The 14,269-nt window shown below is 42.2% G+C and overlaps 1 protein-coding gene across 13 annotated transcripts in view; it reads right to left on the minus strand.

Annotated features, from left to right (window-relative positions):
• Positions 1-12,259: 12,259 nt before the first annotated feature.
• Positions 12,260-14,269, minus strand: part of LOC135504298 (tight junction protein ZO-1-like) — a 146,938-nt gene continuing 144,928 nt past the window's right edge. For all 13 annotated transcript variants that reach the window (XM_064922824.1, XM_064922798.1, XM_064922834.1 and 10 more), the window contains one exon: positions 12,260-14,056. In XM_064922824.1, the coding sequence (XP_064778896.1) occupies positions 13,962-14,056 (95 nt within the window). In that variant the 3' untranslated portion in view covers positions 12,260-13,961. The remainder of the gene's footprint in view (positions 14,057-14,269) is intronic.

A 14,269-nucleotide genomic window follows, 5' to 3' on the forward strand; every position in this document is an offset into this window, starting at 1 on the left:
CCGTTAATCATGTCATGTGCTGCTGGGACTAGCATTCATGTCTGGAGACACATAACCTACTGTACAGTACGTACACAGAGAGAGAGAGAGAGAGAGAGAGAGAGAGAGAGAAGATGGTATGTTATGCACAAGCAAAGCCACATATAAAACCATAGATAAGAAACCATCTCAATGTCCAACTGAGGGTAAAAAACAACGATATCTGCTCACAGAGGTACAGTAGATCTCATAGCAGCTCGTTTCTCTGCCTGTTTAGTGCAGGGTAATGACGTGACGAAGTGGTTGGTGGGTGGGTAAATTGGTCACTGCTCAGAGACGGAAGCCATTCTCTCCCACACAGAGCAGAGCATTACCACCTCAGCCCTGTGTGTCATCCGCTGCACTCCTCGTCACATTATGGCCTTGGTGGCGGAGATTTCAGGATGTGGGACTAGAGTCAGATGTTGAATAAAACCTACAGTTAGACATGCAGCCCAAAACAATCCTAAAGTATACACACAGCAATGGGGCCGGATACACATACTATGTACACACTTATGACACATACACTACACTAACAACGCTGTAGCAGCCGGCAGATGTCTGTGTTCCTGAATAAACTGATAGAGAGAGAGGCTCAGCATGGTGCTAGTATGTACAGTTGAAGTCAGAAGTTTACATACACTTAGATTGGAGTCATTAAAACACGTTTTTCAACCACTCCACACATTTATTGTTAACAAACTATAGTTTCGGCAAGTCAGTTAGGACATCTACTTTGTGCATGACACAAGTAACTTTTCCAACAATTCTTTACAGACAGATTATTTCACTTATAATTCACTGTATCACAATTCCAGTGTGTCAGAAGTTTACATACACTAAGGTAACTGTGCCTTTAAACATTGGAAGATTCCAGAAAATTGTAGACCTCCACAAGTCTGGTTCATCCTTGGGAGCAATTTCCAAACGCCTGAAGGTACCACGTTCATCTGTACAAACAATAGTACGCAGGTATTCCAAAGTTGTGGCAAAATGGCTTAAGGACAACAAAGTCAAGGTATTGGAGTGGCCATCACAAAGCCCTGACCTCAATCCTATAGAACATTTGTGGGCAGAACTGAAAAAGTGTATGCGAGCAAGGAGGCCTACAAACCTGACTCATTTACACCAGTTCTGTCAGGAGGAATGAGCCAAAATTCACCCAATTTATTATGGGAAGCTTGTGGAAGGCTACTCGAAACGTTTGACCCAAGTTAAAAAATGTAAAGGCAATGCTACCAAATACTAATTGAGTGTATGTAAATTTCTGACCCACTGGGAATGTGATGAAATAAATAAAAGCTAAAATAAATCACTCTCTACTATTATTCTGACGTTTCACATTCTTAAAATAAAGTGGTGATCCTAACTGACCTAAAACTGGGATTTTTTTACTAGGATTAAATGTCAGGAATTGTGAAAAACTGAGTTTAAATGGATTTGGCTAAGGTGTATGTAAACTTCCAACCTCAACTGTACTTGGCCTCGAACCAATAGAGAATTGTTACCTGCTCATGCCGGGGCTCAGTGCATTAGGAGCTCTGTATGAATCACACTGTGGACTAGACTAGTGGGCTGAATAAATGAGGGAGCTCGTGCCTATGGTGTAACTCCAAGCACCAGAGGGGCACTGGGCCTGTCAGCATCTGACACGCAGTACAAATCACCCTCCACCTTCCATCTGAACGAATTAGGCTCGGCATACACCCAGACACTTAAACAACTTGATTACTTATGCTCTCTCCCTCTCTCTCTCTCTCTCTCCCTCTCTCTCTTGCTTTCTCTCTCTCTCTCTCTCTCGCTCTCTCTCTCTCTCTCTCTCTCACTCTCTTTCTCTCTCTTTCTCTCTCGCTCTCTCTATCTCGCTTGCTTTCACTCTCTCTCTCTCTCGCTTGCTTTCTCTCTCTTTCTCTCTCTCTCTCTCGCTTTCTTTCTCTCTCTCTCTCTCTCTCTTGCTTGCTCTCTCTCGCTCGCTCTCTCTCTCTCGCTTGCTCTCTCCAAGACTAGAGTTTAAGCTCTATAAGAAACCAACTCAGTGTGACAGTATTGTGGTCGTTCCCCAAACTCCCCCAAAAAATCCCTATTGCTCGGGTGAGTAAATACTGTATAATGTTTTACACATCAAAGTAATCCTGAAGCAAGGGGTTATGTAGCAGTTTGACTAGTGAATATAATGTTGTGAATCTGTTCTAATACATTGATTCATGCAAGAAAAAAAAAAAAAAAAAAAAGCATTTCCCCACCAGCGGTAATAGAGTGAAACAGGAAGCTGGGCTATTTCTAATGCTAACACCATTCGGAAGTGGGACACTGAATTCTCTCTCTGGGTTTTCAACATCCACTCTCCAACAGGTCGTCAGCAGCAGCCAGTCGGCAACAATAAAATATTATCAGACTATTGATGTATGTTCTCAAGTGGGTGTTAATAATTAGTAACACAACGCCAGTGGAGAGTAGAGCAGAGCTCCTGAACAGAACAGGATATCCTCTGAGCTTCTGTTCTGTTGGCCCGGGCCAGAGAGCTACCTGAAGACCTGTTCGGAATCAGTGAAGCTGTCTTCACTCACACACTTACAGTCACAGGCCTGGATATCAGCTGTGAGCAGGACACACTGTTCACTGTGGCTACTCTACTCCACAGAACTGTGTGTGATTTGGCAGGTTGTACTGAACTGTCCCTATCCACTGGAGCCACAGGAGACAGAGGAGACACTCAATCTGTCTGCTGGATTTACATCCAACCTTAACGCAATCTCTCATTCCTCTCATTCTTCTTCTCCCAGTTTTACTGGAGTGAATTATGGAGCCAACCAAATCATATTAGAAGCAGCACACAGTCAGGGAGGGGAACAGATCTGTCTCTGCCCGTCACACACTATTGAGATGGATTCAACATTCAGACGGCTGGCTTTTAAGAGTTGCTCAGACGCAGTCATGACATTTATGGTGCTGTTCATATTAGTGGGTACAGCAATATGCAGTACTGAATAAGGACCGCTTGAGCAGCTAAAGCACCACCAGTCCCTCCTAATGCTTCGCATCTAACTGTTGTTATTCTAGTATAGATATGCTGTTGCTACTCTAATAAATAATTAACATCTGACAGATCTACAGTAGTTTGTCTCTATAAGGAATGTGTCATGGCCAGGCCAGAGGACATTTAGCATTGAGCTGTGGACTGCAGTCGATCTGTTCACAGCCCACCACAACCCACCACCCTGCTGTCAATTCTCTCCCCTCACTGACGTTCCCTGAAAAGAGCTATTATTGGCTTGGCAAAGGTTTCTTCAATCGATTGCTGCCTTTTCTTCTACTTATTGCTTTCTCAATAAGATTAACAATCTTTCTGAAATGACATTTCCACACGTTATGCAGCAGATTTATGGATGATAAATATTTCATAGGTCTATTAGTTTTGGAACAGCGCTACAGTATATAAACCCATTCCATTCATTCCACCATCCAAACAGTAGAACAAGTGTTTAGCTAATTAGCAAGATGGTAGATCACACAAAGTGGCAGAGGACGACACACTGATTTGTTCGTTCAGAAATCTACTCTGCATGTGTGGTCTAAAAGCCATGCATACTGATCCCCCGTACCTGTCGCCCCGCTGTGGTCAGCGACAGAGCCCAGGCTCTTTGTGTCTGGATGTTGATAGGGGTGGAGGAGCAGGGTGGAGAGAGAGGGGCATGTTTAGAGACAGTGTTCATTTCTTCACTCTAATCAGGCAGTATGAGAATACAGAATTCCTATTCTGGAGAAGTGCTCCACCTCTGGGGAGTGGAGTGATGGGCACTGACCCAGAAACACTGGTTTGTTCTGGGCTGCCACTTACACCAGGGCAGACTCCAACGTGGAGGAAGCAACGTAAAACCATCCTTACTGGCCACTAACAGTAGACTTGTATAGTACGAACACAGTAAAATACACACAGAGCAATAAAGCAGCATTAAAAACGGAGCAATCAGTATAGCAGTGGCAGCCGTACCGTTTAAGATGAGGGAGGACGATGATTGTTTTCATTTTTTTTATATATACAGTGGGGAGAACAAGTATTTAATACACTGCCGATTTTGCAGGTTTTCCTACTTTCAAAGCATGTAGAGGTCTGTAATTTTTATCATAGGTACACTTCAACTGTGAGAGACGGAATCTAAAACAAAAATCCAGAAAATCACATTGTATGATTTTTAAGTAATTAATTTGCATTTTATTGCATGACATAAGTATTTGATCAACTACCAACCAGTAGGAATTCCGGCTCTCACAGACCTGTTAGTTTTTCTTTAAGAAGCCCTCCTGTATTAACTGCACCTGTTTGAACTCGTTACCTGTATAAAAGACACCTGTCCACACACCCAATCAAACAAACTCCAACCTCTCCACAATGGCCAAGACCAGAGAGCTGTGTAAGGACATCAGGGATAAAATTGTAGACCACAGGACAATAGGCAAGCAGATTGGTGAGAAGGCAACAACTGTTGGCGCAATTATTAGAAAATGGAAGAAGTTCAAGATGACGGTCAATCACCCTCGGTCTGGGGCTCCATGCAAGATCTCACCTCGTGGGGCATCAATGATCATGTGGAAGGTGAGGGATCAGCCCAAAACTACACGGCAGGACCTGGTCAATGACCTGAAGAGAGCTGGGACCACAGTCTCAAAGAAAACCATTAGTAACACACTACGCAGTCATGGATTAAAATCCTGCAGCGCACGCAAGGTCCCCCTGCTCAAGCCAGTGCATGTCCAGGCCCGTCTGAAGTTTGCCAATGACCATCTGGATGATCCAGAGGAGGAATGGGAGAAGGTCATGTGGTCTGATGAGACAAAAATAGAGCTTTTTGGTCTAAACTCCACTCGCCATGTTTGGAGGAAGAAGAAGGATAAGTACAACCCCAAGAACACCATCCCAACCATGAAGCATGGAGGTGGAAACATCATTCTTTGGGGATGCTTTTCTGCAAAGGGGACACCGTAATGAGGGGAGGATGGATGGGGCCATGTATTGTGAGATCTTGGCCAACAACCTCCTTCCCTCAGTAAGAGCATTGAAGATGGGTCGTGGCTGGGTCTTCCAGCATGACAACGACCCGAAACACACAGCCAGGGCAACTAAGGAGTGGCTCCGTAAGAAGCATCTCAAGGTCCTGGAGTGGCCTAGCCAGTCTCCAGACCTGAACCCAATAGAAAATCTTTGGAGGAGCTGAAACTCCGTATTGCCCAGCGACAGCCCCAAAAACTGAAGGATCTGGAGAAGGTCTGTATGGAGGAGTGGGCCAAAAACCCTGCTGCAGTGTGTGCAAACCTGGTCAAGAACTACACAAAATGTCAAGAAACGTATGATCTCTGTAATTGCAAACAAAGGTTTCTGTACCAAATATTATGTTCTGCTTTTCTGATGTATCAAATACTTATGTCATGCAATAAAATGCGAATTCATTATTTAAAAATCATACACTGTGACTTTCTGGATTTTTGTTTTAGATTCCGTCTCTCACAGTTGAAGTGTACTTATGATAAAAATTACTGACCTCTACATGCTTGTAAGTAGGAAAACCTGCAAAATCGGCAGTGAATCAAATACTTGCTCTCCCAACTGTATATTTTTTACTTTTACCCCCTTTTCTCCCCAATGGTTATTACAGTCTTGCCCCATTGCTGCAACTTCCCTTACGGACTTGGTTGACGTGAAAGTCGAGAGCCATGCGTCCTCTGAAACATGACCCTGCCAAGCCGCACTGCTTCTTGACACACTGCTCGCTTCCTCCTCTAACCCTATTACAGGGGCTGAGTCACTGGCATACTGGTGCTCTTCCATGCCGTCCCTCGGAGGGTTGCGTCACTTGAGTGGGTTGAGTCACTGACGTGATCTTCCTGTCCGGGTTGGCACCCTCCTTGGGTTGCAGAGATCTTTGTGGGCTATACACGGCCTTGTCTCAGGTAAGTTGGTGGTTGAAGATATCCCTCTAGTGGTGTGGGGGCTGTGCTTTGGCAAAGTGCGTGGGGTTTTATCCTGCCTGTTTGGCCCTGTCCGGGGTACCATCGGATGGGGCCACAGTGTCTCCCGACCCCTCCTGTCTCAGCCTCCAGTATTCTCTCTCTCTCTCTCTCTCTCTCTCTCTCTCTCTCTCTCTGCTGTGCTGCTGCTCCAGTTTCAACTGTTCTGCCTGCGGCTATGGAACCTTGACCTGTTCACTGGATGTGCTACCTGTCCCAGACCTGCTGTTTTCAACTCTCTAGAGAAAGCAGGAGTGGTAGAGATACTCTGAATAATTGGCTATGACAAGCCAACGGACATTTAGTCCTGAGGTGCTGATCTGTTGCACCCTCGACAACCACTATGATTATTATTATTTGACCCTGATGGTCATCTATGAACATTTGAACATCTTGGCCACCCGGCACAGCCAAAAGAGGACTGGCCACCCCTCATAGCCTGGTTTCTCTCTAGGTTTCTTCCTAGGTTCTGGCCTTTCTAGGGAGTTTTTCCTAGCCACCGTGCTCCTACACCTGCATTGCTTGCTGTTTGGTGTTTTAGGCTGGGTTTGTGTACAGCACTTTAACATATCAGCTGATGTACCAGAACCCAAACCTAACCTGGATGACGCTGGGCCAATTGTGTTCAGACCCGGGTCTGTAGTGTCGCCTCAAGCACTCAAGTGCTTTAGACCGCTGCACCACTTGGGAGCAAGCCATATTTCTATTACAGCATATTGGATGACTGTCATTCATATTCCATTCACAAAGCTCAATGTAACATCAATAGGTTTAGGTTACTTCATTATACTTTAATTGTCCCTATACCCATCATGAGGTTGCTTCAACCTAGCAAATGAATGAAAGTTTACAACGTAGGTGCACAGGTTGAGAGAAAAACTTGAGTAATCAAGGTGACATACAGTGACACATTCAATATGGCCTTGCACACTCTTGCCTGCATCTAGCTGATCTATGCTGTAATCATTAGTTCAACAGTCGCAAACAAATTTAGGTATGTTTATCCTTTTTCGTTGCATTTGATTATGTTTAAGAAATGTTTCGACAGAATCGGCGGAATGAATCACACAACACAGTTCAGCCACAAACAAACAGCATGATCATTTTGCTCTTTAATTTCTTCTTGCATCTACACACTCCTCATCTCACCTTTTCCCTTCGCTTGTGGATTTCAGTGCACAACTCATCAGCTGTCTGTGACCAGGCGAAAAAAACATTCCAGGCCAAACCTTGATATCATAACCTCTAACCACTATCCACTACACACGGCCTACATCATTGTCACCATATTAGCTAACTTCACAGTCTACATAGCTACTAGAACTAACGTGCTAGTAAACCTGCTACAATCCTGCAGTAGTGTACATTCAGCATGCAGTTTAACAGTTGCACCGGTGGGCCCCAGTGCCAATAAATTAATAAAACTGGGAAAGGTCCAGTGTTGGATAGCCATAGCATCCCTCTTCGTTTGAGCTGGGTGTTTGAGTAGGATCATTTAGCTGCATTCTCTAGATAAGTGAAAGTGAGAAAAAAATACAATGAAATATAGTTAGCTCTGTCTCCTGCTTCTCCTTAATTTTTTAAGAAATTAATTTGTTAACTGTTCAACTATTGTTTTTCTCTCTCTCTGAGTCAACTACTCACCCCATTTTATGCACTGCAGTGATAGCTAGCTGTAGCTTATGCTTTCAGTACTAGATTCATTCTCTGATCCTTTGATTGGGTGCACAACATGTCAGTTCATGCTTCAAGAGCTCTGATAGGTTGGAGGGCGTCCTCTGGAAGTTGTCATAATTACTGTGTAAGCCTATGTAAGGGGGTGAGAACCATGAGCCTCCTAGGTTTGGAATTGATTTCAATGTACCCAGAGGTGGATGGAAACTAGCTGTCCACACCATGGTGCTACTGTAACCGGTGATGTACTGCACCGCTGTAACTCTGCGTTACAGCGGTGCAATTCTTGTGCTGACAGTTTGGAACTCGGAAGTGAGTGTTGCACTTGAGGACTGACGGTTTTTACACACTTCAGCACTTGGTGGTCCTGTTCTGCGAGCTTGCCTACCACTTTGCGGGTGAGCCGTTGTTGCTCCTAGACGTTTCCACTTCACAAAAACAGCACTTTCAGTTGTCCGGGGCAGCTCTAACAGGGCAGAAATTTGATGAACTGACTTGTTGGAAAGGTGGCATCCTATGCTAGTGCCACGTTGAAAGTCACTTCAGTACGGGCCATTCTACTGCCAATATTTGTTTATGAAGATTACATGGCTGTGTGCTCAATTTTATACACCTGTTAGCAACGGGTGTGGCTGAAATAGTCGAATGCACTAATTTGAAGGGGAGTCCACATACCTTTGGCCATGTAGTGTACATCTGTTGAGTGAGTGAACCCCAGGAATTGATCTCCAGGAGCATAGCCCAACCTGTGACCTTTCACCCCAAGGTTGCTTATCTCCGACAACACACAAACAAGCACACACACACACATATCCCCTGTTCCAGAGACCACCTTTCACCCTCTGTACACTGCCTCAATTATCCCTCTATAATTAATGGAACTGCCTCCCAGCTTAATGTACTGGCTGGATCTCTGGCAGGAAATCAAGGAAGAGTGACTTCATAAATATTTAGAGAAACTGCAATGAAATTTTCAGGCGCAGAAAACAATGTCCCACTAAGACAATCTTTACAGTACACAATGAAAGTGAGAAGTTACTTGAAAGTGCATTTCTTGCTCATTGAAGATTGAGCCGTACAGTTACATTTGTTGTGTGTGAGAGAGAGAGAGAGAGAGAGAGAGAGAGAGAGAGAGATTTTTTTAAACTTGGCAGGGAAATAGATTGATAAGACCACTCTCTCCACAGGGACTCTCTTCATAGGAAAAGTTAGACAAATATGACCAGCACCACATGGGTACGTGTAATGTGCCAAGAACAGCCCTCATCACTAATGGCCCAGCTGCAAGCTAAGAACCTCTAACCTACAGACTTCCGCAGAGCCCAGGCTGGTCTCATAGACTAAATGTAACATAGTAAACAAAAATCTTCACACATTTTGCTTTATCATCGCAGTTATAGACCTACAGCAAGTAGGACTAACTGCATGCTTTTCATGATCATGACATCCAAACCAGTCTAATTGGAATGACTGGCAGCAGAGCCATAATCCTGATTTCACTGATGCAGGAAAGTAAGGTGTGTGATGTGTCAGAAATTGTGTAATAGAATTACTGTCAACCTAAAATATTGTCCTATCATTATAAATACAGTTTATAGGGGGTTTATACCAATTTTCATTATAAATAGCCTCTAAAATATATGTAAACAGACCTTAAATGTCTCAATTTCTGTTTTATTTTAAAGCTGTGAGTGCTATTATATGATACAATCAGACTTGTTGCATTTTACAACTTGTCTAAATTCTATCGTCAACTGATTTCCGTCAGTGTATGGCTGTGGATTGACTGCATTGTTTAAATGGAATGTTGGCAGTTAATTTAAATTGAATCGTTCCTCTAAAACTAGCTGGCTAGCTAGCTAACAAACAACAGTGCATATAATTTCTTCAAATTCATGATTTAAACAATATCTTATCACAGTACTGGCAAAACCATGGTTGACCAGCTCCCTGACCAAAATAGCTGACCTTTATCCCATAATAAGAAGGTTCATGTCCATTCTAGTATTCTAATTCCTAATTCTATGTTCGTAACATATCATACGAAATGGATGATGGACAACCACAAATTAATACATACCATCCCAAACATAACATATCATACAAACATAACATATCATACTAACTATATTACCTCTCCCCTGAGTTCAGGTTGCAAAGCCAGTATGTGAGACTCCCATCCATAAACAAGATGAGGGCCAAAATAGCACTCAGTGTTCTTGCTGAGAGAAATCCTTCACACAGTGCCTGATTATTTATTTTGAGCAATATTATTACAAACAAATTGCAACAAGATTACACAAAGAATGGAACTAATTCATCTTGCCTAAATGAGAGTAGATATTTCACAACGATAGGCCATCTGTAGCCTATACAACAAAATGCCAAATGAGAGCGTTTAAAACCACTGTTCAGTTGGTGACAGTCAAGAAACGAAATAATGAATGGCATTAATGTTGATTTTACAACGTCTGCATAATTTAGAAAAAAAAAAAAAAACACATGTCGAGCCAACTGGACATGTTTACCGGGTGTGAGCACGTGCCAGATCTATTTCCCGCGAAATGAGGCAAACGATAAACAACAGTAAATAGTGAGCCACAACACACACACATAAACCCACATGTTGGATGAATATTAATACTTAAATAAATACTTACAGAGAAACCTGCCCAAAATGGACACGAATGTCTGACCCTTGGTGAGGTAGTGAGGGCCAGAGCGGCAAAACTGACTGCCAAAATCAGACTTCCCAAAACCATCTGAGAAACTCCGAGAGAAAGCATGATCCGAGTCCGAGTCCGAAACTCCCTGAGTCTGGAGAGGCTACGGGACAGGGACGCGGGGCTGAGCGAACGACCTCGGGGCATTGCTTGGACTGGCATTGTCACGAAGAAAACAGTTGATGTATCAGCTATCGAAAAAATAGGGTTAAGCTATTTCCAACAGCATCCAAAAGTGGTACCTAACAGCAAAGCAAGTAACCTATGTCCAAACGTTAAGCTTGATAAGCAACGGTGTCCAAACAGCATATAACACCAGTCCTACTAAATGGTTCCTTTGAAAGAGACTCCATTCAATTGCATTAATTATCCCAAGATGCAGATGTGTAAATAAATGCCTGTTATTCTGAAGGCTACAACAGTGTGATGGATGAGACGCGTAGTGACTTTCTTGTGCTGCTACCCAAATCGATTCCGCAAAAACACAGGATAACGAGCTATTAGGTAAGGTAACCGGGTTTTCGAGGAAAAGCTTGCGAAATGGTCCATCAAATCATAGTCCACGAGGATTCATTATACTTCCTTATTTTCATTGCTACAGGATACATTTTAAAGAACATCGGCAAGTAAAAACGTATAGCTGAAATGCAACGGGAATAATGTCACCCTTTTATGTAGGCTAGTAATCCACTGTCAAACGCGCAGCAGGGTACATGCAGAGAGAGCGTGGCCGTGGGTATGCTATTTCACACAGGCGCAGGGTTTTCACAGACGACAGCAAACTACCCGCGGCGGGAGGAGATGCAGCTAGCTACACGCTGTTCTTTGGTCGCTATACTGCGTAATGGGGACCTGTCACAATGCGTGTTTGGGGCGATCAATACTACGATGGTGCGGAGATTTGAGGGGCCACTTCGCATCCCAAAAAATAGCCTCATGTGATTGCGTCTACAAATAATTAGACTATATGAACATTAAAAAGATGACCATGCTCTTATCATTGGTGAAACCATGCACTTATCATTTGAGTTATCTATGAATTATCGGAATTCAAATGACCAATTTCTCATACATTTCTTCAAATTATAGCCCCGAACCAAGTGTTAGGACATAGGCCTGGGTATAGGCCTAAAAATAATTTAGAGACAACAATAGTGAATGTCATTCCATCAAAATACAAATCCCAGCTATATGCATGTGAAACAGATGAATGACTCTACTTGGTTTTGGTTTGTAATAGCACAAAATCAGATGGATGACAACCTATCTATTCTCATTGTTGTGATTGCCCGAATACATTTAGAACATTGGGTGGTGGGTCAAAAAAAATATATATTTGAATGATCCATCTATACTTCATACAGACAAGCCTACTTTATTAGATTCACAAAGGTTGAGAACCATCAACTGAGATTAGGTGCACTTTTAGTACATTGGGAGTAAACACATGAATTTGCATTAATACAAGTTTATATTCTCCAGCTTTGTAAAAATGTACTGCATAATGCAAACAGAGGTTAAAGACTTACAGTCCCTAATCTTTGAATACCAGCCTGCTGTGGTGCTGACCTTGTGGAGACCCAGCCACAGGGCTCTAGAGCACCATCTGCACCAGTCAAGCTGGTACTGCACTTAAATCATGCCGCAGTATCTAAAGATAATAGAAATTCTACAGCAGCCACCTTCCCCCCTCTCAGCTTTGTAATGGATGAAGATCAAACTACAGAAATCCAGTCTAAGGAGAAAACGAACATGATTACATATTTCACCTGAGAATCCTTTAAACTATTAGAATGGAATATCGGTCTCATAAAAATGACAATAACCCCCAGAAACACTTTACTTTAAAAATGATTTTATTCATTAATACAGTGGTATACTTAAAATTGTGTCACAAAGGAGAGAAAAAAGTCAGCCACACGTGAAGAGCTAATATCCAATTGAAGCTGTGTTATCGTATATAAAGAAAATAGTACTGGTGTGCCGTAATATATGGTATATTAGTACAAAAATACATTTCAGGGCACAAAATAATACAGCATCCAGTATCACAAACAAATGAGGGGGACACTTTCAAAGCACACCCTTTTAAAGAACAGGTCTGCAAAGTTGTTTAACCCAAGCACTTTACTCATTTGTAAAATAACCATCAAAAGATTTGTGTGACAATTATTATTATTTATATGTAGTGTGAATATTGGTAGAAAATGTGGATTTTATTACTGCTAATAGTTACAAGTTCCAAGGCTCAAGGGTATAACCAGAATTCAAAGTAAACCATGGTCAATTCATTTTTTTTAAACAGATTTCTCAGTTTTATACAAAATAACAAAGACATACAAAAGTTAATTTACAAACCAAGAACCAAGGCCATATGCTAACTTTATGTACAGCCACTTGTCTTTTTTGTCATGTTTTTCTTTTTCTTCTGAAGTCATATGCATAGCAGATAAAGAAAGCATACCTTTATTAGCCTCAATTGTTCTTGTGCGCTAAACCCAAGTTCATTTATACAGTGGGTTGACAAAATGGCAAGAGAAAACTTCATTCTTCCATAATTTATCATCATAACTTAGAAGAACCCAGAGGTTTTTACTGAAAAAGTGAATAATTTGCAGATAAGGCATCACTGCTTGTTAATGTAAGAGGGTTTTAACATGGTGAGAGAGAACTGAGCAGGCTTCTGGACCTGAGTCATAGCACATGCATAGATCTTGATACAGCAGGAGTAGAATTCTGGTACTCAATACAAAGTGAATCCAAGTTCAGTTTACAGAAAGAAAGAAAAAAGCAAAGGACCGAAGAGCCATTCGAGTCACAGGATGAACATGTTAGAGGCATGAGCTGGGCTTTAAATCCACCTGTATCTTCATTTTCTTTTCTGCGGATGCTTGCCAACTTCACTATCACCATAATCATTACCACAAAGCCATACATTTACATCTTCATCACTTTACTGCCCATCTCCCTGGCACCGAATTCCAAAATCTTCGCAAATACGTCAATGTGGAAAAAATGTGACCGGCTTTTAAGTCAGCCAATTGAAAAGGTGACAAAAAGGTTGAAGTCTGATTCTTGAATTCAGTTTTCTAGAATTGAATTTAAAATGATATTTATACCATCTATTATATATACTGTATGCATATATAGTATAAATACACCTACATGTATGTCCATCTACTTCAATAGTAAAAACCTCACAAACTATCTTTCCTGTTATGTAACAATTAAAGTTCAAACTTGGCGTATAATGTGATGAGTTACTCAGTGGCACAGGTCATGCATTCCATCACTGGTTAAATTGTTTTGTGTGTTTTGTACTTTCTTCAAGACCTCGGAAAGAGTTAAAGGACAGCACGCAGGGGCAACTTCAGTCTCCCGCCATCTTCCATGGGCACAGTAAACAACGCTGGAGCACTGGGTGGAAATACTTCATTGTGTATGGTCCACCCATGGAGAAATGGTGTGTGTGTGTATGTGTTTATTATCACTCCTTTCCTCATGGTTTCACATTCAGTAACAGGCCAGCTGTTGCACATTTCAGAAGTGGTCGATGAGCACAGACACACAGTTGGCTCCCACCAGGTAGTTGGGGTCTCCAGGGAGAGACTGATTCTGCCAACTCTTGGGATCACCTGAGGGGGAGAGAGAAGGAACATGGTAATGATAACAGGTGGAGAAAGGGCATACGGTTCATAATACATAATGCACTTCATGCTAAACTGACAACCAGCAAGCTCCAAACACTAAACTAAAACACCCTTTGTTCCATTAAAGCCATATATACATGCTGTTTGTGGTGCACACCCCAGGATGTAGCTTGACAGAAGTAAACTTCACATTACATT

This window comes from Oncorhynchus masou, chromosome 2, assembly GCF_036934945.1.
Source record: "Oncorhynchus masou masou isolate Uvic2021 chromosome 2, UVic_Omas_1.1, whole genome shotgun sequence".
In the NCBI taxonomy this organism is placed as follows: Eukaryota; Metazoa; Chordata; class Actinopteri; order Salmoniformes; family Salmonidae; genus Oncorhynchus; species Oncorhynchus masou.